This window comes from Tribolium castaneum, chromosome 10 (genome assembly GCF_031307605.1).
Source record: "Tribolium castaneum strain GA2 chromosome 10, icTriCast1.1, whole genome shotgun sequence".
NCBI lineage: Eukaryota > Metazoa > Arthropoda > Insecta > Coleoptera > Tenebrionidae > Tribolium > Tribolium castaneum.
Genome location: NC_087403.1, coordinates 7,726,393 through 7,750,826, shown reverse-complemented (window position 1 = coordinate 7,750,826; position 24,434 = coordinate 7,726,393). Strand labels below are relative to the sequence as shown.

General features: G+C 32.6%; 2 protein-coding genes across 2 annotated transcripts; one reads left to right on the top strand and one right to left on the bottom strand.

The window, feature by feature from the left end:
- The first annotated feature begins 374 nt into the window (after positions 1 to 374).
- On the top strand, positions 375 to 13,704 carry Ca-Ma2d (Ca[2+] channel Muscle-specific alpha2/delta subunit). The gene is made up of 17 exons (XM_015981087.2): positions 375 to 645; positions 691 to 772; positions 822 to 932; positions 979 to 1,231; positions 1,279 to 1,410; positions 1,454 to 1,576; positions 1,624 to 1,874; positions 1,921 to 2,158; positions 6,627 to 6,763; positions 6,808 to 6,987; positions 7,034 to 7,488; positions 7,539 to 7,684; positions 11,667 to 12,160; positions 12,237 to 12,482; positions 12,532 to 12,815; positions 12,858 to 13,068; positions 13,580 to 13,704. Exons 1-17 carry the CDS (start codon positions 557 to 559, stop codon positions 13,673 to 13,675), a joined length of 3,528 nt encoding a protein of 1,175 aa, XP_015836573.2. The 5' UTR covers positions 375 to 556; the 3' UTR covers positions 13,676 to 13,704.
- Positions 13,705 to 15,520: 1,816 nt separating this feature from the next.
- Positions 15,521 to 21,300, bottom strand: Ir21a (Ionotropic receptor 21a). The gene is given in 4 exon segments (XM_064359425.1): positions 15,521 to 16,312; positions 16,359 to 17,096; positions 20,308 to 20,430; positions 20,475 to 21,300. Coding segments are annotated over 4 exon segments (2,316 nt in total). The 5' UTR covers positions 21,281 to 21,300; the 3' UTR covers positions 15,521 to 15,663.
- Positions 21,301 to 24,434: the final 3,134 nt, after the last annotated feature.

Here is a 24,434-nt window from a genome sequence, read left to right as displayed (position 1 = left end):
TTTTAACAGATATGAAGCATTGAATGCACATGCGTTACTCGCAACAATTTATATCACCGCAATACCGAATAACGGTATGTAATTACACCACATCTAATTATTATCATCAATTATTGCGTTAATAAAAATTACACAACAAAATTTCGGAAAAATATCAGCTTTCCCTCAAACCTATTTTTATTCGCTTGTAATTACAGGCAAAACGAACAAAAAGCGCTGCTTTGTCATTAGTTACTTGTTATTTTAAATAATTTTTGCAATTTAGAAAAAAACAAGCACGTGTTTGCCCCCTTGAATAATTGGTTGCCTACGCACCGGCGTCACTTTTTGGAATTTGAATCTAAATTTTAAAAATAGAATAATTAAGACCGTGCGAGCTAATAACGCTTTGTTTATTGGTTAGGACGAAATCGCGGCCATAAAGCCACGAGTGGGGCTGGCAAAATTTCCCGATCAGCTTGGCTAGGACCGCTAGTCCATCTAAAAATAAAGCAGTGTATTTTCGAGACCCACCGCAATAAAGTAGGTCTCATTGAGTAGCAATGAATAAAAATAAATGATGTTTTTGCAAAAACACTGTACCGAGTTTCTTTTATTATCCCTATTCACCGCGACTGTTCAATGCACTAAATTACAAGAAGAACAGTAAGTACTCCTTGGCGCTTTTCAGGCTTGTAACCGTGCTTGTAGAGTCTCAAGATGGGCCAAAAAAATCGGAGACGAACTGTGGAAGTTGGGCGAAGTTACGACAAAATTTAAAGAAATTCAAGGAGTATTGGTGTGCACACGTGACTGGCAAGGAGTTATTTCTTGTTTTTCAGAATTATGTTTACCTTAATGCGCAAGTTGAAACGAAAGATTTGGAAAATTTAATTTCCGAGGTCGGGAAAGATATCGAACGCATGATGGACCGGAAAAGCGACGCTATCAAGGTAAAGCAAAATTTGCGTTACTGTTTGCCAAAATCACCCGCTTTAGTGTATAATCGAAGAAGCCGAGAATTTATCCCAATATTGGGTTTACAACAACTCGGAATACCAATACTACAGCTCCAAATATTCAAACGTTGTGAATGAGACTAAAATTAACTTGGCGCAACTGTCGGAAGCGCTCAAACGGAATGAAAATATGTACCTGGAGATGGTACTCAACGACGATACACACTTTTACAATTTGGCGGTTGACACCAGCCGCAGTTCGGTTCACGTACCGACAAATATTTTCGACAGACGTAAGTACCACACTGCGTGGTTTTTTATCTAAAAAAATGCAAACTAGACGAAGAGGCTGCATATGCAATCCAATGGTCCGAAAAACTGGACGAAATTTTCGTACGAAACTACAACTCAGACCCGGCTCTGTCGTGGCAATACTTCGGGAGCACCTCCGGCATAATGAGGCATTACCCAGGTTTGTATGGTCAGTTTTTGCCTCGTTTACCGCGAAATTTTAGCCAAAAAGTGGCCAAACATCGAGAAGGACGAATTCGACTGTCGCGTCAGGACTTGGTACATTGAAGCGGCCACTTGTACCAAAGACGTGATAATCCTCGTGGACAACTCTGGTTCAATGGATGGTACTTTTCAGCTCCCAGTTATTTAATATAAAAAACGATAATTTAAGGGATGGGGCGCCACATCGCCTCTCTGACCGTGAACACAATCCTTGACACGTTTTCGAACAACGACTACATCAACATTCTTTACTACAGCAACCAAACAACGAACTACACAATCCCTTGCTTCCGCAACTTGTTGGTTCAGGCGACTCCTGAGAACATCGTTCTGTTCAAAGAGGCGATCAGACACTTGGGGCCTTCGGGCAAAACCGACTTTCCGCAAGCCCTCCAAATGGCGTTCGATATTTTGGAGAACGTTGGTGATTCAAAGTGCGAAAACCTTGCCTGATTTTTCTTTCCAGTACCGAGAAATTCGCGGCTGTAACAATGAAGAAATCGACGAAGAGGGCAAAAGCAAGGCTTGCAACCAAGCCATTATGTTGATAACTGACGGAATTTCGCGCAATTTTAGCGACATTGTGATGCGAAACAATCAGCTTGATGGGGGCAAGACAATACCGGTGCGAATTTTCACGTATTTAATCGGGAAAGAGGTCACGAATGTTGAGGAAATTCGATGGATGGCGTGCGCAAACCGAGGTATGATTTCAGTCAGGTCAGGTCACAACAGAAAAAGTAAAATATAACAATTACATATTATGTAATTAGAGTGGAACTCGCTTATCACGAGCCCGGCATTCACAAAATTAAAAGTCTCGTTTTAAAGTCTTATATTATAGTAACAAATTGCTAACGAACAAATGAACACTCGCTTTTAATATCCAATATTTAGTTAAAAAAGCGGTTTACGATTTAGATAATTTTTTTTTTATAAAGATGAAATTAACAACGGAGACTCATATTTAACTCAAAACTTTAAAAACATTTGGTTCAGCTAACCCAAATTTTCAAATGTCATTTTTATGGACATAGGTTCCAAAATGACGGATTTTTATATTTAACTTCCGTAGGGGTGAAATTGTCAAAAATTTTGGAACGCGCGTATTTCACTTTTGATCGAAAGTCCAATACCCATTTTTATGGACTTATAATAAAAAATGACGATTTTTTTTACGAATTGTATCCACTGTTTAATCCCGTTCTAAACACCAAAACCTGAAATACCTATTTTCATGGTTTAAAAAAACTTTAAAAAATTTAATTTACGACAATGTTAAAATTAAACCAAAAACCACCTTTTATATAAAAAGATTATTTGATGGGGATGAAATTAATAATAGAACATCACGTTAACGTAAAAGTTAAAAAATCGGTTCATATGCTACAATTTTAAAATTAAACCAAAAATGTATCCAATATTGAGCTTTTCTCGGAATTATTCGCTCAAGGGAGCAAGGTGGCACACGTGTGGATGGACGTGAAGTAAGACAAGAACTGAGGATAGAGGTACAGTCACGGTCAAAAAGAATGACACTCCTGAAACCGCAGCCATAAATTTTTCGATATGATACGTTTGACTAGTTACTATCCTGTTTGTTACAATTTATGGCCTAAAATATTTGTTATTCGGCCGATAGGTAGGGGTGTTATTCTTTTTGATCGTGACTGTACGATGAATTTAAATCTCATCGTATTTATACTAAAATTTTTTTTGAAAAGTAATTAAGCAGTAATTAACTAAAAACCTTTAAATTTTAACATTATATTTACAACACCTTAAATTAATTCTTTTAACAATTTTTTTGTAAAAATAAATAACTTGGAAGGTAAAATGTCATTATGAAGATGAGCAATTTTTTTATATAGTTTCGATTTTTCTAAAAAAAGTTCTTTTTGTTCAAGGAATTTCAACCGTTATGAGTTGTATCATATATATTTTTTTTTGTAAAAATATATCAAACAGGTAAGCCTCAGTGTTCTGACGAAAAATCTGCAAATTATGGTCAATTCAACATTTAAATAAAACACTTATGTTTTGCCGCAATTTACTAAACGTCTTGTAATTTTTCTTCATTTCTTTTTTAACCTTTTTGACACGGTGGTTAGCCAGAGATTGAAACGCAATTATTTTGCTTAAAAGTCAAAAATGGTTAAGTCAAAAAATCATCGATTGCGTCAAAAATGGTGTTATTTTTGTTCTTTCTTGCTTTTTGGACAAATTTTTTTGAAAATCGATCGAAAAAATCACTGTTTTTTTCAGGTGTTTGTACATCTTCAGTCTGAAGCGCAATTGTTTATTTGCAAAATTTTTCAGTTATCGAATCGATTATTTTACGAAATCTTTTGAAAACCAAAAACTCGCTGAATTGAATTAAAAATGGTATAATTTTTGAAAAAAAGTTTTAGTAAATTCTAAACGTTTTGACACGTTGTGTAACCAGATGGGTAATTGTTTTCAAAATAAATAGCACTAAAGTTCCCGTTTTTTACTGATTATTATTATATCCTTCATGTTTTTTTCTATTTTGTGGACTATTTGCATCTTTTCGTCCACATATTGTATTTTTTGTGATTATACTAATAAAGTAATAAATAACAGAAAAACGTAAAACGTAAGGTTTGTTTCTTCCTCTCCGCAATAGCATATTATTATACGAGTTTTATATGACGTTCTATTGTGCTACAAATGGTTTTGGAGCACAACGAAGAAGTGCTCCAACAGAATGAGTGCTACAATAAAGTCTTATAAACGAGTGTAATATATTATTTTTTTCTGCTTTTTATTTTTGTTGTTTGTTTGTTTTTGTTTAGTTTAACTTATCATAATCTGTTCAAACTATTTCCTCTTAATTTTGTTAATAACTCGGGCTTTATGACGCTGTTGACAGATCACACAGTAGATTACAGTGATGACACCCAGCCCAGCACTGCCAATAGAACTCCTAAAAATTTACTAAAAGGAGTTGCACAAAAGTTCTCTTTGTGAACTACTTTCGGTTTCACAATGAACAATTTGTGAAACATAAGAAGAAAAAAATTTTTAGAGAAACTTCTGATTGCAAAAAAATTAAAACATGAACTTCTAGTCATAAAACTCCGTATGTAATGCTAAATAGCTAATAGTAATATTGATTTACGACCAATGGTTTTCGATTTATCTGATTATATTCTGAAAAAATTAGAGAAACCGAAAATTTTTTATCTTTATGCTGGTCCTAGGAACCAAAAATAATTTATAAATACTATTAGTAAAAATGGTCGAGTAAAAGGTTTTTCTAGGTAACTGCTATATAATAAATGGTTTTCTAATTATCTATCTGTTTTGAAAATTTTTTTTTTAAATATAAATAATCGGAAAACCGGGATTGTTTTGTAATTAAAGCAAATAAAATTTTTGACAATATTATGAAGGTCCTAAGGACTATACGGAATTCTAAAAAAAGGATATATAATCGACAGAAATATGCAGTATATCATAAGAAAAAATTTCTCAACATTAATGAAAATGTGAGCAAGTTAGGATTGAAAAATATGACACGGTGTAAATTAAAAAAAATTACTAATAATACTGATGCAGTAAAAAACATTAGAATTTTAAGTGAACAAAACAAAATAAAATTTAAAAATGTTACAGCTAAAACGTGTTGGGAAAAAGTATATGCATGTAATCGCAATGATACCAATGCTCAGTGGAGCAATTTTATGTGAAATCTGTTGATTCAGCTATATTTAGCTTCACTAATGCTCTGTTAGATAAATTAGAAGAAAAAAAGGTGGTTCTTGGAATTTTCTTAGATTTCTCTAAAGCCTTCGATTACCTAGATCATAACATCCTAATAAGTAAATTAAAGAAATACGGCATAAGAGGAATTATGTTAAAGTTGATCACATTTTATCTTAATAATAGGTATCAGCAGGTCACAATAACAAAAAACAGTACTGTATATACATCAAATAAACTTCTAATTTAACAAGATGTACTTCAAGGTAGTATACTAGGGCCTTTATTTTTCGTAATTTATATAAACGACCTATTAAACATTTTAACAGTCTCAGACAACAATAGTGCAGTTAACTTTGCTGATGATACAAACATATTAATTTGGGGTGAAAATATGACAGATACAATGAAAGAAGCAAAGATATGCATGAATAAGGTAATAAACTGAACTAAAGAAAATAAATTAGTATTAAATTTTGTAAAAACCTACGGCATTTATTTTGCAATATGTAATCACAAGAATACTGAGAAACCGAATAAAATTGTAATATCATCTAAAGAAATTGAATTAATAGAGAAAACTAATTTTCTGGGAATATACATTGACCATAAGTTAAGCTGGACTAATCATATAGATAATTTATTAAAAAAATTAAACTCAGTACATTTTACAATACGTGTTTTAAAAAAATACATTAACATTGAACAACTAAGAATAATATACTTCGCAAATTTTCAAGCATTACTAAGCTACGGTATAATATTTTGGGGGCAAAGTGGAAAGATATCAAAAGTATTTGTTGCTCAAAAACAAGTCATGAGGATTATGTTTAACTTAAAATATAATGAGACTTGTACGAACATCTTTAAAAGCAATAACTTTTTGACAGTAACTGGTTTATACATATATAGATTACTTTCATTTTTCTTTAAACAGAATCTATTTAATGTCACTAACGACCATAAGTACAACACTCGCAAAGTAGACTTACAGTATCTAAGACAAACTCACGCTGACGGAAAATAATTGTCATTATGCAGGAATAAAACTATACAATAGTTTACCTGTGCATCTACGCACACCTTGTAATTTAAATTTATTTAAAAAGAAAATATTTGACTACATTTTGGATCTCGAACTATATACTTTAAATGAATTCTATAATAGACAGGTTTTTTGACTTATGTCTTAAAATTGTTTTTATGTTATTGTTATTTCTGTGTATAATACTGACGTTTTTCGTATAAATTTTGTTACTACATCTGTATATAAATTGATAGAAATAAATTATTATTATTATTATTAAAGCATTAAATAGGAGGATATTTAAATTTTTATCATGCATTATAAAGATTGGTTTTTATGTAAATAGTAGAAACAATAATTTTTGACAAAAAGTAATTTTAATTTTTGAAATCTTTGTCTGGACACGTTTAGTTTTTCAGGATTTTACACACAAGTCCAGACTTTGGAACAGGTGACTTCGGCCGTTTTGCAATATATTAACGTTATTGCCAGGCCTTTGGTGCTCCAGGGTGAAGACCACCCCATTTCGTGGACTCACGCTTATATTGACATGACGGTAAGCAAACTCACAGTCTCACAATTTTTAGCACAAATTTGCAGTATGACGACAACAAAGACGACCAAATTAACGAACCCTATCGCTTATTGACCTCCGCTGCGGTCCCCGCTTTTGATAAAAAAGTCAACCAAAACAACGAGACACGAGTTGCAAATTTGTTGGGGGTTGCTGGCACTGATGTGCCAATCGCTGATATCGAAAAACTGACTTTGCCGTACAAAGTAAATCTTAAATCAATGAAATTCAGTTTGTAACGCTGGTTTTTAGTTGGGGGTCAATGCTTATGCCTTTATTGTCAGCAATAATGGCTACATTTTAATGCATCAAGACTTTCGCCCTATGTTTCAAAAGCATCTCCGCAAAAACTACAACAGCATTGACTTGGTCGAAGTCGAGGAATTTGACACTGAACTACCCCCTCGACATTTTCACCCCGATTTGAAAACTTTGAGAAACAGTATTGTGAACGGGTCGCAAGGGAGTATCCATGGCATTCCCGTCAAATATCACTATGATAACATGAGGAGGGTCACTAGAGACAAATACGATTATTACTACGTGCCCTTGAACCAAACACCCTTTTCCTTGGCGTTTGCAGTGCCTGATGGGTACGGTCATTTCTCCCTGCATGTGGAGGACGAAATCAAAAATGACCGGCACAAGCCCGGAGTCAAAATAACCGATTATTTCAACGGATCCAACTGGAAAATTCACCCCAAATGGTTTGCCACGTGCCGAAATTAATTTTTTTTATTTTGTGGCTGAATTGCAGGGTTTACTGCAAGTACCACTATTTGGAAGGACACGAGTATGAAACTCCGGAGAAGGAAATTTTGCATTTTTTGGGTAAAGTGTACGAAAATGACTTCAAGTGGAGGAAACAGTACGAAGCGGGAGCCGGCGAAGAGCTCACCAAAGGTAGGTGCAGAAACGGAACCAGGTAATTTTTTAAACTCGGTCCAACAACTATTACAAAATTTCTTCTATCTCGTTCACTTTCGCCAAAATCGGCGTCTGGAAATTTTTTCTTCAAGAAATTTTCTTCTTGAAATTTACATACCGAAAGTATAGCTATTAACAAAATTGAAAATTTTGAAAATTTTTCTTTAAATTTTTAGTGGTTTTACCGTCTTCAATAAATTAAAAAAAATAAAGTCGTTCTAACAAAGATTTATGGACTTTTACAAGTGCAAAAATAGTCAACTGTGTCGATCTTTTGATGTTTATTTTTTCCTATGTTTGCGTGATTTTTGTAGGAACATTTATCAAGCAATAACTCCGAAACTATTACAGATAATCTTTATTTTATTTTGTTATTGTTACAAAGCTCTTTTATTATCAGTCTTTCTTAAAAAAGTTCAGTGCTCTCCGACTAATAGTTTTTGATAAAATTTCAATGAGCAAAAATAGGTTAAAAAAATCATAACTATAAAACTTTTGGAAATTTGGCGATTTTCTCAATGCCAGTTGATTTCTCGGATCATTTTGTAAGATAGAATCTAAAAATAGTTCCAGTTTTTTAAACAGATTTGCCGTAATTGAGAAAATAAAAAAATGAAAAATTTGTCAACACAAAAAAAACAGCTAAAACCGACAAAGACTTATCTTGTCTGATAGATTTTGACGTGCTCTTTGCGATGGAATAAAGCGTTTTCTCCTAACTCTTTTAGTTTCTCCGTAATTGGCGTTTAAAATTTGATAAAAGTGAAAATTGTACAATTTTTTTGCATTTATTTCGAAAGCTATAAGAGACTTACTGCAAAACGGTTTGTTCCATCAAATTTTGCGGCGCATTCTACGTGTTATAACCAGATTTTCACAAAAGTTTTAGCTTTGATTTTTTTTACCTAAAATTTTAATTGCCAGACACTTTTACAAAAAGAAAAAAAATAACTTGTAATAAAGTTTAGTGGACTTTTCTCTGCGTTTACAATCTTATCGGATTTTTAAAAGTGCAAGGATAATCAATTGATTTGATTTTTTGATGTTTGATTTTTCTAGTTTTGGTCGATTTATGGTATCCGGAACATTCATCGAGCAATAACTCCGGAAATTATTAGCGATAACGCTATGAAGTTTATTATCGTTGCAAAACTTCTTTAATTATATTCATCTTACTAAAAAAAGATCATTGTTCTCCGACTAATTTCTTTCGAGAAAATTGCAAATAAATATAAAAATAAATAGAAGAAAAAAAACATAACTAAAAATTTAAAATTAGAAAACTATTTTGAATTTGGCGTATTTCTCAACGCCAATGGATTCCCGGATCATTTTACATCGATTAGAATCAAAATAGTTTTTCAAATAGTTTTGCCGTAACTGAGAAAATAAAAAAATTAAAAAATTTGTCATTACTCTCCGTATAGTATAAAAATGGGCATTTTTGAAATAAAAGCCAAAAACCCATCTTTTCTGATAGATTCTGACGTGCTTTTTACGATGGAATAAAGCGCTTTCTCCTATTTCTTTTAGTTTCGATGTAGTCGACGTTTAAAAATTGAAAAAAAGTGAAAATTTTTAATAAATAACACCGAGTGCTCTACGATTTATTTATACATATGAACTAAAACGTTTTGAAAAATATTGGCAAAGGCTATACTGCAAATAAAAAGAGCTGGGAAAACAACAGTTACTTTTGATTCAAAATTTATTAGGCTTAGAAAAGTTTTGAAAATCCACATAGAAACTTTAGAAGGAGCTATACCTCTAGTAAATTCAAAAAACAAGGACAGCATGTTAGTATAGAAAGGCGAAGAAAATATTTTCCCTAAATATACTAACAAAAATGAAGATAAGTTATATTCAGCTGTAGCCAAAGAAGCAGACAACCCTCTTTCTTTGCTAGAGAAAACACATAAAAATTCCAAAGAAATGGAAACAACAAACGATGATAACGACGAGACAATGAAAGATGAAGAAGATAGAGCAGTTGAAATCTGGAAAAGGGAAGGTGCATCTAAACCTAAACGTCCACGGAGATCTTATCTGGAAAATCAAAAAAATGAAATGAACTTCCGGCACGGACAAAAACAATTCTATATCTTTAATTAAAAATGGAAACTGTTCTACATTAAGAACAATCACGATTAATAAAAAAAAGAGTATGTTTACTAATACGTGTGGATTTGATGCACTTGTTCAAATATTGTCTTCATGTTACTGTGACTGCCCCGCATTTAGAGAGGGTGTTGTAGATGATAATTTTCTGGCCGAACTTTTACAGAATTTGGTCAAGAGAAAAATATCTAGACATTCTTACAACTAAGAGCTAAAATTTTGTCTAAAATTTTTGATGAAGTCCTCAGGCCCGATGGTCTAATAGAAGTTCCTTATGTACGCAGAAATTATTAATAGATAGATTAGCTACTAATAATTTCTTAGAATGGTCTAAGAAAGAAATCACGGTTTGCTCTAAGTGTGGTTACAAAGAAACCAGAAATTACGTAACAATTATGTTAAGTGACAATAATTTAGTAGCTGAGCTTGTTACAAAGACAATGGAGAAAACTTGTTTTTGTCCAAAATGTGACGAAAAGTATCTGAACGTGAAATCAAATTTGAATGAAAACTACATATTTATTGACTGGGCATCAGTTTCATTGACCAACACAAATAGAAGTGTTCAGTTATGCCAAATTCCTGCTAATATAGCATTAACCCATGAAAACCTAAACTACAAACTCCAGGGGGTAGTGGAAATTATAGGTGAAGGAATTCTTGCTAGTGATGTAGGCCATTTTATTGCCTATTGTAAAAGACAAATGAAAAATGGGAAATATATGACGATTTTCAAGACAAAGTGAACACAAACTGTCCCCCGGAAAAAGTTTTAAGAGGTTGTGCCCTACTTGTTTATTGCTGTTTGTAAAAGTATAATATTTATATTATTTTTTTATTGTTTATTTTATGTTAATATGAAATGTTTTTTTAAATAAAGTACTAATTATTGTGTTTTTATTAAACAATTCCAATTCATGTGAATCTACTTAAAAAAAAATAAACGATATATGATGTACCTAAGTAAGCACTACAGCTCCTGCATTTAAGGGGGAGAATTTTCGATATTAAAAACCAATGTTATTTTCTCAACCCATTTTCGAATTAAGTACAGCACTTGTCAGCATTTTTTAAGGTCTTTTAGTTGACATAAAAAACTCGAAGGCACTCGGTGTGGTTGGGCTGTCGTGAAGTTAGCCCAACCATTATTTAAATAAAAAACTTCGTTTTTTTCTCAGCACTTTTTATTCAAAGTACAGCACTCGCCAGCATTTTTCAAGATCTTTTAGTTGACATAAAGAAATCGTTTAGCACATGAATGGTTGGGCTGTCGTTAAGTTAGTCCAACCATTATTTAAATTGAAAAAAGTCCGTTATTTTTCCAGCACTTTTTATTTAAAATACATAAAGAAATCGTTTAGCACATGAATGGTTGGGCTGTCGTTAAGTTAGTCCAACCATTATTTAAAAAAGTCCGTTATTTTTCCAGCACTTTTTATTTAAAATACGGTATTTGCCAGCATTTTTGAAGGACTTTTAAATGGCATAATCAAAACGTCCAGCACATAAAATGGTTGGGCCCCCGTTAAGTTAGCCCAACCAAAAAAAAAAAAACACAAAAAATCTCTAAAACTAAAGTAGCATTTTTAAAATAAATAGCAGCATTCTTCAGCACTTTCCGAGCACATTTGAATGCCGTATGTGCATTTTCAAAATTTGAAAGTGGTTGGGCCAACTTAACGCACGTAACTTAAAACCGTTGAGAATTTTCCCGGGATCATTTTACACAGGGTTACATCGAAATAGTTTCATTTTTTCAAATAGTTTAACCATAATTCAGAAAATAAATAAAATAAAAAAGCAGTTAGAAGAAATCTTTGACTCGATTTTGGGCTTTCAGTGGAGTGTGGGCGCCGCTCGCACGGCAACGACGACTACTACTGTGACAAAGACCTGGTGCAGAGGCTGGTTTTTGACGCGAAGAATACATTCGGTGCCTTCCAGGGCACCTCTTGGAAGCATGACACGGACCGTTTGTTTCGCCGTTTCAACGCCACTCTCCGATTTGTGGCCACGATGAGTGGTCTAACTCGTTGGGAGTACATTTCTGAGGAGGTGGAGAACAACACAGAGAGGGAGTTTGGGGACTTGCACGCAGAGGCGATTGACGAAACGTGGTACAAAAGTGCCGTAATTCACCATCGATACGACCCCGAGTCGTTTGTATATTCCGTGCCTTTTGATTCGGGCCTTCAGGAAGATTTGCTAGTCACTGCCAGTTATGCGGTTTTTCCCACAGATGCGGGGAAAATGGCCCCAGGGTGCGTGGTGGGATTCCAATTTGCACACAAAAATTTCATGGAGATTGTCCAAGAAATCACCGCCAATGTTTCAGTAGGTTTCACTTGATTTATCCTATTTCAGTCTTATTTTTAATTCTCTTCTTAAACGAAAAAGTTGTTTTTTTCAGATCGAGTGCAATAAGGATTGTGGAAAGTGTGGTGTTGATTTAAAATGTTACCTAATCGACAATGATGGCTATATCATTGTTTCCGAAAATGTCCAAGACACGGGGAAATTTTTTGGGGAGATTGAAGGTGATATCATGGGATCTATGTTGGAGAAAAAATTCTTTGAAAAAGTTATAATTTACGACTACCAAGCTGTCTGTAACACCAAAGATGACGAAACCAGTGACGCCACTGTTTTACTAACCGTAAAAACATTATAACTCTTTTATAAATCAACTAATGGCGTAATTGTAGCCAATCAACTACGTCCGTTTTCTGGCAAATTGGTTCATAATGAAAATATCATGGTTGGCTTTCGAAATAAACATTTATAACTTTTGGGCACCTTTTCACGTCTTCGCCCAGGACGAAAAAGAAGATGGCGTCCTTATTGAAACGAAAGAAGACGATGATGAAAACGAAGAAGAAGAAGAAGAAGAAGAAGACACTTACTATGACTGTGAGCAAGAACGTGATTTATTTTTTATGTTACACAACAATAAAAGTTACGATTTTCCGGGAGATATATCGGGACAAGGGTAAACAATAAAAAGTGCTTATACAAAAATGTTTGTTTCTAGTTTTAGGCATTACTACATCAAGAAAGTTCCGTACAGTAATCTTATTTTTGTGGCAATTAATGCGACAATGCCACGAACCAATCAACAAGTTTATTCCACGTCGCCTCGAAAAATTGTCTACAGTGATAACGCGGATTATCCTTGCCAGAAATTAGACCTCAACAACCTTCCCCGCAGAAGATTAGCCGGATGTTATAATGAACACCCACTGGTAATTATTATTCGAAGAAACCTGGTTTTTATGTTATTAAAAACTCGAAAAACTTAGCTCCAAAAATATGAAACAGACAGACTTTGTTGTCTAAGCAAGTTAAATAAAAGCTTTTAAAAAGGCAAATTTAATACTGTTTTGGCCACATTTCTAGTTTAGAATTTCTAGAGACACACTGGACGGCTCGTGAAACAAATGTAGTTTTTACTCAGAAACGTGTTTAAACACTCAGTAAAGGCAAATTTAACACTATTTTAGCCAAATTTGGTAAGTTTTTGGCTTACTTTAATAGTTTAAATATAGTTCAAATGGTTTAATTCGGCGAATTTTTTTATTTTTTTTATTTATTTTTGACAGCATTTTGTGCAAAATCGAGCAAAATTAAGTGAAACATGCCAAAATATCATCAATTTCGACCAGTTCTAGAACGAGTTTTTGAAAAAAAAACTTAAACACTAGAAAATACTAAAATTATCACCGTTTTTAGTCATTGGTTAATTTTTTTTTTCAGGAAAGTGAGATCAAAGTTTGTGGGAAAACGGCCACGATAAAAAATCAGTTCTTAGTGACTCTAGTGATGTGTTTATTTTTACTTCAGAATGCATGATTGTGTATATAATAAATGTCTATTTTCTGGCTTCGTGTTTATTTCTTCCCATTTTCCTTACTCAACTCCTCTTCTTAAAAAAACTGAAAGAAAGAAAATTTAATTTCTAAGAAGCTTAAAAATAAAATATTTTGCTTTTAAATTTGTAGTTAAAATAGGTACTTATTTATGTTCCTAGGCTTAATAAAACTGTTACTTTAACACTTGTATGCATTTATTTATTACGGTTATTTATTAAATACAAACATTTTAATGCTATATGTCCATAATTATTAATCATTATATTTAATACTTAGTTTAATTATTGTGCTCTAAAGTTTTATAAAAAAAAAATATGTGCCGAAGTATGTATTTTATTAATACCACTGTATTACAGTACTCGGTATTGTTACATACCATGGGGGTACCTACTGACATGAGTTTGACACTTTTTTTAAAATCTTGCACCCGTCTATCCTAGAGGCTAGTTGCGCCACTGGTTTTAACTTTCATTTTTTTAACGACATTTTGTGAAATAGTTACGGTTGAAACAACAATAATGTAACTGTATTATTGACCTAATTTGCTATTTTTTTAGTCAGGTCAGGTCATGTCAGGCAAATCTAGCACAAACCTCAGATAGTTAGCTTAATTCAAAAACTTAATAGGAAGTAAAAAATATTATCCTTTTGACTAAATTTTGTATCTTTTGAGTTCTGTTTAAAACATTAAGCTTTATAGTACGAAACCGGTTAAAATAACATCAATTTTGGTCAAATTTATAGAGTTTTCAATTAGTTTCAACAAAACTTTTCGGAATATAAACTTGTTTCAACACTCGAAAATTAATTTCAACATTATTTTCGAATAAATTTGGTCAGTTTTGGCTAGTTTTTATTTTTTCTTGTTAGTTTTAGCAAATCTGGCAAAAACCTCATATAGTGTAAATCAAAAACATGATAGAAAATAAAAAACGCAATCCTAGAATAAATTTTGCATTTTTTAACTTATTTATGACAAAATTTTGCTCAAAAACGAGTCAAACCGATAGAAAAGTCTAAAATACCGTCAATTTTGATCTAATCTATGAAGAATACAGTCACTTTTTTAAATTTTTCGGAAAAAAATTACTTTTTACTTCAGAAATATGTGTGAATACTCAGTAAAGGCAAATTTAACACAATTTTTCGGCAAATTTGGTAAGTTTTTAGCCCTTCCTGCGAAACTGATTAAAATAACATTAAATTCGATCTAAATTATGCGGTTTCAACTAGTTTTAGCAAAATTTTTGGCAAATAGACGTGTTTCAACACTCGGACATTCAAATTAAAAACAATTTTTTGAAAATATGTGGTAAATTTTTGGCTTGTTTTAATTTTTCGGTCAGTTTTAGCAAATCTGACAAAAACCTCAGATAGTTTAATTAAAAATCGTGAAAAAAAAATAAAAAACAATCCTCGAGCCAATTTTTCATTTTTTGATATATTTATGACAAAATTTTGCTCAAACACAAGCTAAATCACGCAAAACACGTTGAAATAAAAACTATACAGTCAATTTTATTAAATTTTTCGAGAAATCTAGTTTTCATCTGGGAAATATGTGTTTAAACACTCAGTAAAGGCAAATTTAACATTATTCTAGCAAAATTTGGTAAGTGTTTGGCTTATTTTAAGCACTTTAATAGTTTAATGCGGCGAATTTTTCTATTTTTTTTTTTGTTTATTTTTGACGACATTTTATGCAAAATCGAGATGAATCATGTGAAACAAGCTAGAATATCATCAATTTTGACCAGTTTTAGTACAGGTTTTCAAAAAAAAATTGCTTAAACACTAGAAAAAGATTTAACACCATTTGAGAAAGTGAAACAAATGTTTCTTTTCCAGGAAAGTGAAATCATAGTTTGTGGGAAAAGGACCAGGATGAAGAGTCATTTCTTAGTGACGCAAGTGATGTGTTTATTTTTACTTGTGTACATAATAAATGTCTATTTTCTGGCTTCGTGTTTATTTCTTCCCATTTTCCTCACTCAGCTCCTCTTCAGGTCCAGTCCGACTGTCGGGGTTAGCTTCCCCAAAAACCCCCTCAAAATCGAAAAGCCTATTAATGTGTTCCTCAATATCATCATCGTCCTGTCGGTGGATGATGCAGTTGCGTTCCTCAACGATTTCTTCCTCAATCTTGTGATTTTCAAACGAGTTGAACTGCATCGAATCCAACTTTTCGCGCGGTGTCGGAACTTCGTGTGACCTGTAGTTACTTTGGATGCTTGTGGCCGACTGGTTTCGCTTTCCTTTGCACAAGTGTAAGCACCCACCCATCCATTCGGACAAAAGTGACGCCCCACCGAGGAGAAACCCAATGCCGAGGAGCAAAAACATGCCTTGGGTGTCGTCAAGTGTTAAAGCTCGGTCGTCGACGGTTAGAGCTTTCAAGCTTTTGCCGTAGGAATTAGCCGCTAGGAGCTTTCCAGAGGCGGAGCGCATTGTTTCCCACTCGACGTCGTTTTTGATTTTGTCAACTATGCCGCTTTGGACGGCTTGCAACACGCCTTGGTCGATTATTTTGCTGTAGAGGGCATTTTTATTGTATATTATGCTTACGCCAAACGGAACGAAACATTCGGAGCTGATGTGGAGCAAAGAACGTTTGTTCCTGCAATAATTACGTTAAACCAAGGTTGTGGCTTCAAATACATTACATTGTGGTAAAGTTTGTTCGGACAATGTAGTCGAGTTGGGCCCTTGAACCCAAAAAGGCATAAGGCCAGAAAAATGCCTTGGTCGTGTTCTTTAAGCCTGACTCGATGTCGGGAACAAAGTCAATCCGTGTTAGTAATTTTTGGGTAATTGGATCAGTCGAGTTTTCGAACCAATATTGCCACCCTCCTTTATCCAAAGTCCCAACTGTGTATTTACCCCTTACTAACTGTTCCGGTGAATCAACCGTTGCCGGAAACACCGGAAGTGTAACAAAAGCGATGATAGACCCCGTGTAACACGCCGTCACAATAATTGTAAAAATCCAGTAAAAACCTATCAAAAGCCTCGTGGCAAACTTATCAGTTTTGCTCCACGAGTCCTTCCCGAAAAAACTGAAAGCATTGGTAAATGTCCCAAAGACGTACCAGAACATGTTTTCAACTTCTTCTGGTTTGTCTAAGAGATGTCTAAGTGTGTGTTTGTCCGAAAAAGCCAACGGGAAAATCGCGAATAAGTAGACAAGAGTTAAAGATAACCAAACGGTCCAATGAAAGGGGCCCATAATAGCACGATAGCGAGGAAGAGCAGTCGAAGCTAAAGATATAAAAGCAGCACAATCCTGAGAGTGGATGTGAGACATATCTGTCGCTTTTAGACGAGTATCGGTTATGTAAAGACCGCCGATTCCCAAATTGGCCCCATTTTGCGTAATCACACTTGTGACGGATTCAGCTGACCTAAAACCTAATTTAGGGACGTTTGGTATAACCGAAGGGTAAACCGCTGATTTTCCACTGTTTGGTGCATAAATGGCCAGCGCCGTTCCAAACTTTAAATCTCAAATATTTTTTTACGAAATAAAAAACCTAGTTTTTACCTCAAAAACGTATTTACACACTGTGCATTTTTGGTAAATTTTTTAACAAAATTTTGTTAGGTAATAAATTTAATTTTATGTTATTTGTCATTTTTACCAAATTTGAGAAAAACCTCAAACTGTTAAATTTAAAAACATGATAGAAAGTAAAAAAACGTCTTAGGATAAATTTCGTGTTTTTGGACTTATTTTTGACAAAAGTTTGCCCAATAATGAGCCAGATCAGACAAAACAGTCTAAAATAGCGATAACATTGGTCTAATTTAACGGAAAACTTTGTAATTTTTTTGGTTTGTTTTTAACGAAATTTTGCATTTCTCGTTAAAAAGTGAAAAATAACTTTCGATAGAAGCAAAAGTATAACTATATTGATTTTATTTTGTATTTTTTCGGTCAATTTTACTAAATCTAGCAAAAACTTCAAACTGTTTAATTTAAAAAACGTGACAGAAAGTAAAAAACACTATCTTTAACCAAATTTTGAATTTTTTGACGTATTTTTGACGAAGTTTGCTAGAATACAAGCTAGATCGGACGAAACAGGCTAAAATAACAATTTCGAAATAATTTATGAAGTTTTATTCCAGTTCGAAACTGTTCGAAAAGAACTAGTTTTTAACTCAAAAACGTGTTTGAACCTTTGAAAAAGCTAAGTTTAATACTATTTTTAGAAAAATTTGATAATTTTTTGGCTTGTGTTTAACGAAATTTTGCGAAATAATTGCATTTTTTAATAAAAAGTTAAATATAATTCATGAAAGAAGAAATAGTGTAACTATATTTACTTTAATTTTATTTTTTTTTCGTTCAGTTTTATCACATCTGGTAAAACCCCCAAAACTCTTTAGGTAATTCAAAAAACGTGATAAAAAGTAACAACATTATGTTTGACCGAATTTCGTATTTTTTAGTTAATTTTTGACGAGCTAGATTAAGAAATAACAATTTCGATCTAATTTATGAAGTTTTAAGCCTGTTTTAACAAAAATGTTGGAAAAAATTTAGATTTTGCTTCAAAAAGTGTTTAAACCCTCGAAAAAGCTAAATTTAATATTATTTTTTGACAAATTTGTTAAACCCTTTGTATGTTTTTTTACGAAATTTTGCGAAATTATTACGTTTCTCAATAAAAAGTAAAATATAATTCTCGAAAAATGCAATGATAGTGTAACTATATAGACTTAATTTTGTATTTTTTCAAATTCTATCAAGTCTCGCAAAAACCTCAAACTGTTTAATTTCGAAAACCTGATAGAAAGTAAATGCACCAAAATTTTATATTTTTTTCTTGGTAAAAAACCTAAAAAATTTTAATTTAAATACGGGATAAAATATAATTAAATCACTATTTTCTACCAAATTTTGACTTATTTTTGCCAAAATTCTATTCAAAAGATAGTTCAGTCGAGCAAAACGGGTTTAAAATAACAAATTTCGATCCAATTTGTGGAGTTTTCATCCAATCTTAAAACAATTTTTTGAAAAGAATTTTGCAAAAACTTTAATGCGTTTAAAAAAATGACAGAAAGTAAAAAACATATACTTCGGTTAATTTTCGTATTTTTGGACTTATTTTTGACAAAAGTTTCCCAAAAAACGAGTTAGATTAGACAAAATAGTCTAAAATAACAAACTTTGATCTAGTTTACGGAGTTTTAAGCCAGTTTTAAGAAATTTTTCGAAGAAATCCACTTTTTACTTTAACAACATGTTTAAACTCTTGGAAAAGCTATAAATTTAATACTGTTTTTGGAAAACTTTGATTGTGTGCTATCAACGAAATTTTGTGAATTTGATTGCATTTCTCGTTAAAAAGTGAAAAACAACTTTCGAAAAAAGCAATAATGTAATTATATTGACTTCATTTTGTATTTTTTCGGTCAGTTTTACCAAACTTGGTGACAAACCTCAAAAAGTTTAATTTAAAAATGGGTAAAATGTAATTAAGTCACTATTTTTGACCAAATCTTGTATTTTTTTGACTTAATTTAAAAAAAATTCTACTTTAAAGAGAGTTCAATCGAGCAAAATGGGATTGAAATAACAAATTTCGATCCAATTTGTGGAGTTTTTATCCAATCTTAAAACAATTTTTCGAAAAAAATTTAGCAAAAACTTCATTGTTGCAACAACTTTCAAAAAAAGCAATAGTGTAATTATATTGACTTTATTTTGTATTTTTTCGGTCAATGTTACCAAATCTGGTAAATCTTTCAGCCAATCTTAAAACACTTTTTTGAAAAGAATTTAGTTTATATCTCAAAAACATATTCAAACGCTCCAAAAAGGCAAATTAACACATTTTTTGGCTAAGTTTGATAAATCTTCAACTTGTTTGACGCAAAGTTTTTTGAAATATTCGCATTTTTCGATCAAAAATAACGCTCGAAAAAAGCAACAATCTAACTTTATCGAGTTAAACTTTCTAATTTATTGATTAGGTATAGAAAATAAAAGGCAAAAAAACACCACTGTCGCCCGTAATCTGCCCAAAAATGAACGAAATTGAGCGAAATATTGCTTAGTTTTCAGCCAATTTTAGCAAACTATTTAAAAAAAATAGTTTTACCTCAAAGTTAAACATATTTTTTTTACAATCGTCTTAGTGAACTTGTAAAATTTGGGCAGTTAAGGTACATATAACGGAGCATTTGAGAAAATCTTTTTGGTTCTAAAGACTTTCGATTTTTATTTTACTGTTTTTTTTCTCAAATTTGTTTGTTTGTGATTTAAAAATATGATTAAAAAATAATATAAAATAGAATAGAAAAAATTCTTTTGAAAATTATGTTTTCTGATCTGTGACTAAAAATATAAAAACATAACTCCAAGCTATTTATTTATCGGTCTAAACACGTGCGAATTAAATTAATGTTCTTTACATAAACAAAGTATCTTCAATATCGAGCGCGAGTTATGAGCCAAAATTTTAAAAAATTCACATGCTTAGAGAAAAATACAAAGTAAATTATTGTTTTTGAGATACGGCAAAAATACCTTAAGCATACTTTCTGTAAATAAAGTAACTCATTGATCAGTGGTTTACCCTTCCGTAAAAACTGGAAACTAACCCAAGCTTCGATGTTTGTCCAGCTTCACGATAATCAGTCGTGAAGTTAAAAAGCTTTGATAAGAGGTTGACCAAACGGACTTCAATGCCCTCCCACTGAACGTCATTATTTTCGTCAAGTTCCCTAAATATCACCATTTGCACAATTATCTGGAAGTTGAAACTTACTTTTTGATGACGAACGGAGGCTGGTGGGCTAGCGAGATAATAAACCTATGTCCCGCAAACCCCTCGACGATTTTTTTGGGGAACAAGTTCACTCCAGGTCTGGTAAAAGACCCATTCCTCCAGGAAGTGAGCACCTGGTGGACGCTTGAGCCCAAAGCATCAGTATACAATTTATGTGTGTACAAAATGTACGGAAGTTCCTACAAAACGAACGTTACTTCACGCAATGCTAAGCAAATCAGTCTTGCAATGCTTGACGAAACGATTTTCTCCGATTTCGCAATAACCAGCAAATTCATAAAACTCTGTGACTGCTCGCTGGCCAAAAACTCGTAAACCCTCCACTGCGACGAACGCGAGACTAGAACAACTTTATTGTTGGTTTGGGGGCCCACAACATCCTTGCTCCGCATCACGTCCTTCAGGAACAGGATATAGCCGGTGCAAGTGTCCTGACTTGTTTGCAACTTGGGCACTTTCATGTGATATTTATCGGTGATTTGGCCGTGTAGGTAAGGGATTGGGAACGTTCGGAACAGTTTTTCAAGGAGCAAGTCGCTACTAGTCTCCGTGAACTTGTCGTAAAGGATAATGGCCGAACATCCGGACAACTCGTCCAGAGCTACCTTACTTATTAAGTTGACCAGAGAAGCGGTTTGGTCGAAGCTTGGGTCGCGATTTAGAAATTTGTCTTCCCATTTCTCGAGTTGCGACTTTTCGTGTGACTTTTGCAAGGCCCTTTTATCCAAACTTTTAAGTGCCAAAGCAGTTAGACACAGTTTTAGGACAATGAGACCGCGCTGCATTGTTTGACCGAACGACTGAAATTCGGATCATAATCCGCAATTTGTATTTATTGGACTGCATTATTGAACAGCTGTGCAGCACGCAAGGAAATGAATCAAATTCTTTCTACATTAATATTTGGCTTGTGATAAACCAATTAGTTCATTCTTTTTTGATTTTGATTTATTAACGCCATAAAACATTGAACAACTAAGAATAATATACTTCGCAAATTTTCAATCATTACTAAGCTACGGTATAATATTTTGGGGGCAAAGTGGACAGATATCAAAAGTATTTGTTGCTCAAAAACAAGTCATGAGAACTATGTTTAACTTAAAATATAATGAAACTTGTAGGAACATCATTAAAAGCAATAACTTTTTGACAGTAACTGGTTTATACATATATAGATTACTTTTATTTTTCTTTAAACAGAATCTAGTATTTAATGTCACTAACGACCATAAGTACAACAAACATTTTCATTATGCAGAAATAAAACTATACAATAGTTTACCTGTACATCTACGCACACCTTGCAATTTAAATTTATTTAAAAAGAAAACATTTGACTACATTTTGGATCTCGAACCATATACTTTATATGAATTCTATAATAGACAGTTTTTTTGACTTATGTCTTAAAATTATTTTTATGTTATTGTTATTTCTGTGAATAATACTGACGTTTTTCGTAACAATTTTGTTACTACATCTGTATAAATTGATAGAAATAAATTATTATTATTATTATTATTATTATTATTATTATTATTATTATTATTATTATTATTATTATTATTATTATTATTATTATTATTATTATTATTATTATTATTATTATTATTATTATTATTATTATTATTATTATTATTATTATTATTATTATTTTATTATTATTATAATTATCAGGTTTTTTTATTGCTTTGTACAACTTGAGATCATACGCAAAAAGTCTATAACTACAACTGAGATAGTCATGAACGTCATTAATGTATATTGAAAATAGAAAAGGGCCTAACACTGAACCCTGAGGGATGCCTGATGGAATAGAGTGAGGATTAGAAAAAGAGTGACTAATCTTGACTTGCTGCGTTCTCCCGATAAGATAAGTTCTTAACCAACCTAGAAGTGGATTACCAATAATTATTTCAATTACATACCCTAACAAATTAGTTGTAGTAGACCGCCTCGGAAAAAATCCATGTTGTTGAAAAACTATCATGTGTTGAAATGAAGAAGTCAATGACTTGCAGATTATGGACTCAAATATTAAACTAGGAATTGACAAAACAGAAATGGAACGATAATTTTCAGCACGGGCACGGCTACCACTCTTGTGCACAGGAGCCACATGACCCCATTTCCAAAATGATGGAAAGATACCAGAACTCAGGGAATAAGTAAATACCACGTGCGTTAAGTTGGCCCAACCACTTTCAAATTTTGAAAATGCACATACGGCATTCAAATGTGCTCGGAAAGTGCTGAAGAATGCTGCTATTTATTTAAAAAATGCTACTTTAGTTTTAGAGATTTTTTGTGTTTTTTTGGTTGGCTAACATAACGGTGGCCCAACCATTTTATGTGCTGGACGTTTTGTTTATACCATTTAAAAGTTCTTTAAAAATGCTGGCAAATGCCGTATTTTAAATAAAAAGAGTTTTTAAATTTAAATAATGGTTGGACTAACTTAACGACAGCCCAACCATTCATGTGCTAAACGATTTCTTTATGTCAACTAATAAATCTTGAAAGATGCTGGCGAATGCTGTATTTTAAATAAAAAGTGCTGAGAAAAAAACCAAGTTTTTTATTTAAATAATCGTTGGGCTAACTTAACGACAGCCCAACCACACCGAGTGCCTTCGAGTTTTTTATGTCAACTAAAAGACCTTAAAAATGCTGGCGAGTGCTGTACTTAACTCAAAAAGTGCTGAGAAAATAACATTGGTTTTTAATATCGAAAATTCTCCTCCTTAAATGCAGGAGCTGTAGTGCTTACTTAGGTACATCATATATCGTTTTTTTTTAAGTAGATTCACATGAATTGGAATTGTTTAATAAAAACACAATATTAGTACTTTATTTAAAAAAAACATTTCATATTAACATAAAATAAACAATAAAAAAATAATATAAATATTATACTTTTACAAACAGCAATAAACAAGTAGGGCACAACCTCTTAAAACTTAAAACTTAAAACAGTTTGTGTTCACTTTGTCTTGAAGATCGTCATATATTTCCCATTTTTCATTTGGCTTTTTACAATAGGCAATAAAATGGCCTACATCACTAGCAAGAATTCCTTCACCGATAATTTCCACTACCCCCTAGAGTTTGTAGTTTAGGTTTTTATGGGTTAATGCTATATTACAGGAATTTGGCATAACTGAACACTTCTATTTGTGTTGGTCAATGAAACTGATGCCCAGTCAATAAATATGTAGTTTTCATTCAAATTTGATTTCACGTTCAGATATTTTTCGTCACATTTTGGACAAAAGCAAGTTTTCTCCATTGTCTTTGTAACAAGCTCAGCTACTAAATTATTGTCACTTAACATAATTGTTGCGTAATTTCTGGTTTCATTGTAACCACACTTAGAGCAAACCGTGATTTCTTTCTTAGACCATTCTAAGAAATTATTAGTAGCTAATCTATCTATTAATAATTACTGCGTACATACGCAAGGAATTTCTATTAGACCATTGGGCCTGAGGACTTCATCAAAAATTTGAGACAAAATTTTCGCTCTTAGTATGTAAGAATGTCTAGATATTTTTCCTTTGACCAAATTCTGTAAAAGTTCGGCCAGAAAATTATCATCTACAACACCCTTTCTAAATGCGGGGCAGTCACAGTAACATGAAGACAATATTTGAACAAGTGCATCAAATCCACACGTATAAGTAAACATAAACTTTTTTTATTAATTGTGATTGTTCTTAATGTAAAACAGTTTCCATTTTTAATTAAAAACATAGGAATTGTTTTTGTCCGTGCCGGAAGTTCATTTCATTTTTTTGATTTTCCAGATAAGATCTCCGTGGTCGTTTAGGTTTAGTTGCACCTTTCCTTTTCTAGTTTTCAACCACTCTATCTTCTTCATCTTTCATTGTCTCGTCGTTGTCATCGTTTGTTGTTTCCACTTCTTTGGAATTTTTA

Excerpts from the sequence above, each read along its gene's own strand:
- Ca-Ma2d (XM_015981087.2), top strand. The coding sequence starts at position 557 with ATGATGTTTTTGCAAAAACACTGTACCGAGTTTCTTTTATTATCCCTA. Across the intron at positions 1,577-1,623 it reads CAACTCTGGTTCAATGGATG|GGATGGGGCGCCACATCGCC; the intron begins GTACTTTTCAGC and ends CGATAATTTAAG. Across the intron at positions 7,489-7,538 it reads TGGAAAATTCACCCCAAATG|GGTTTACTGCAAGTACCACT; the intron begins GTTTGCCACGTG and ends GCTGAATTGCAG.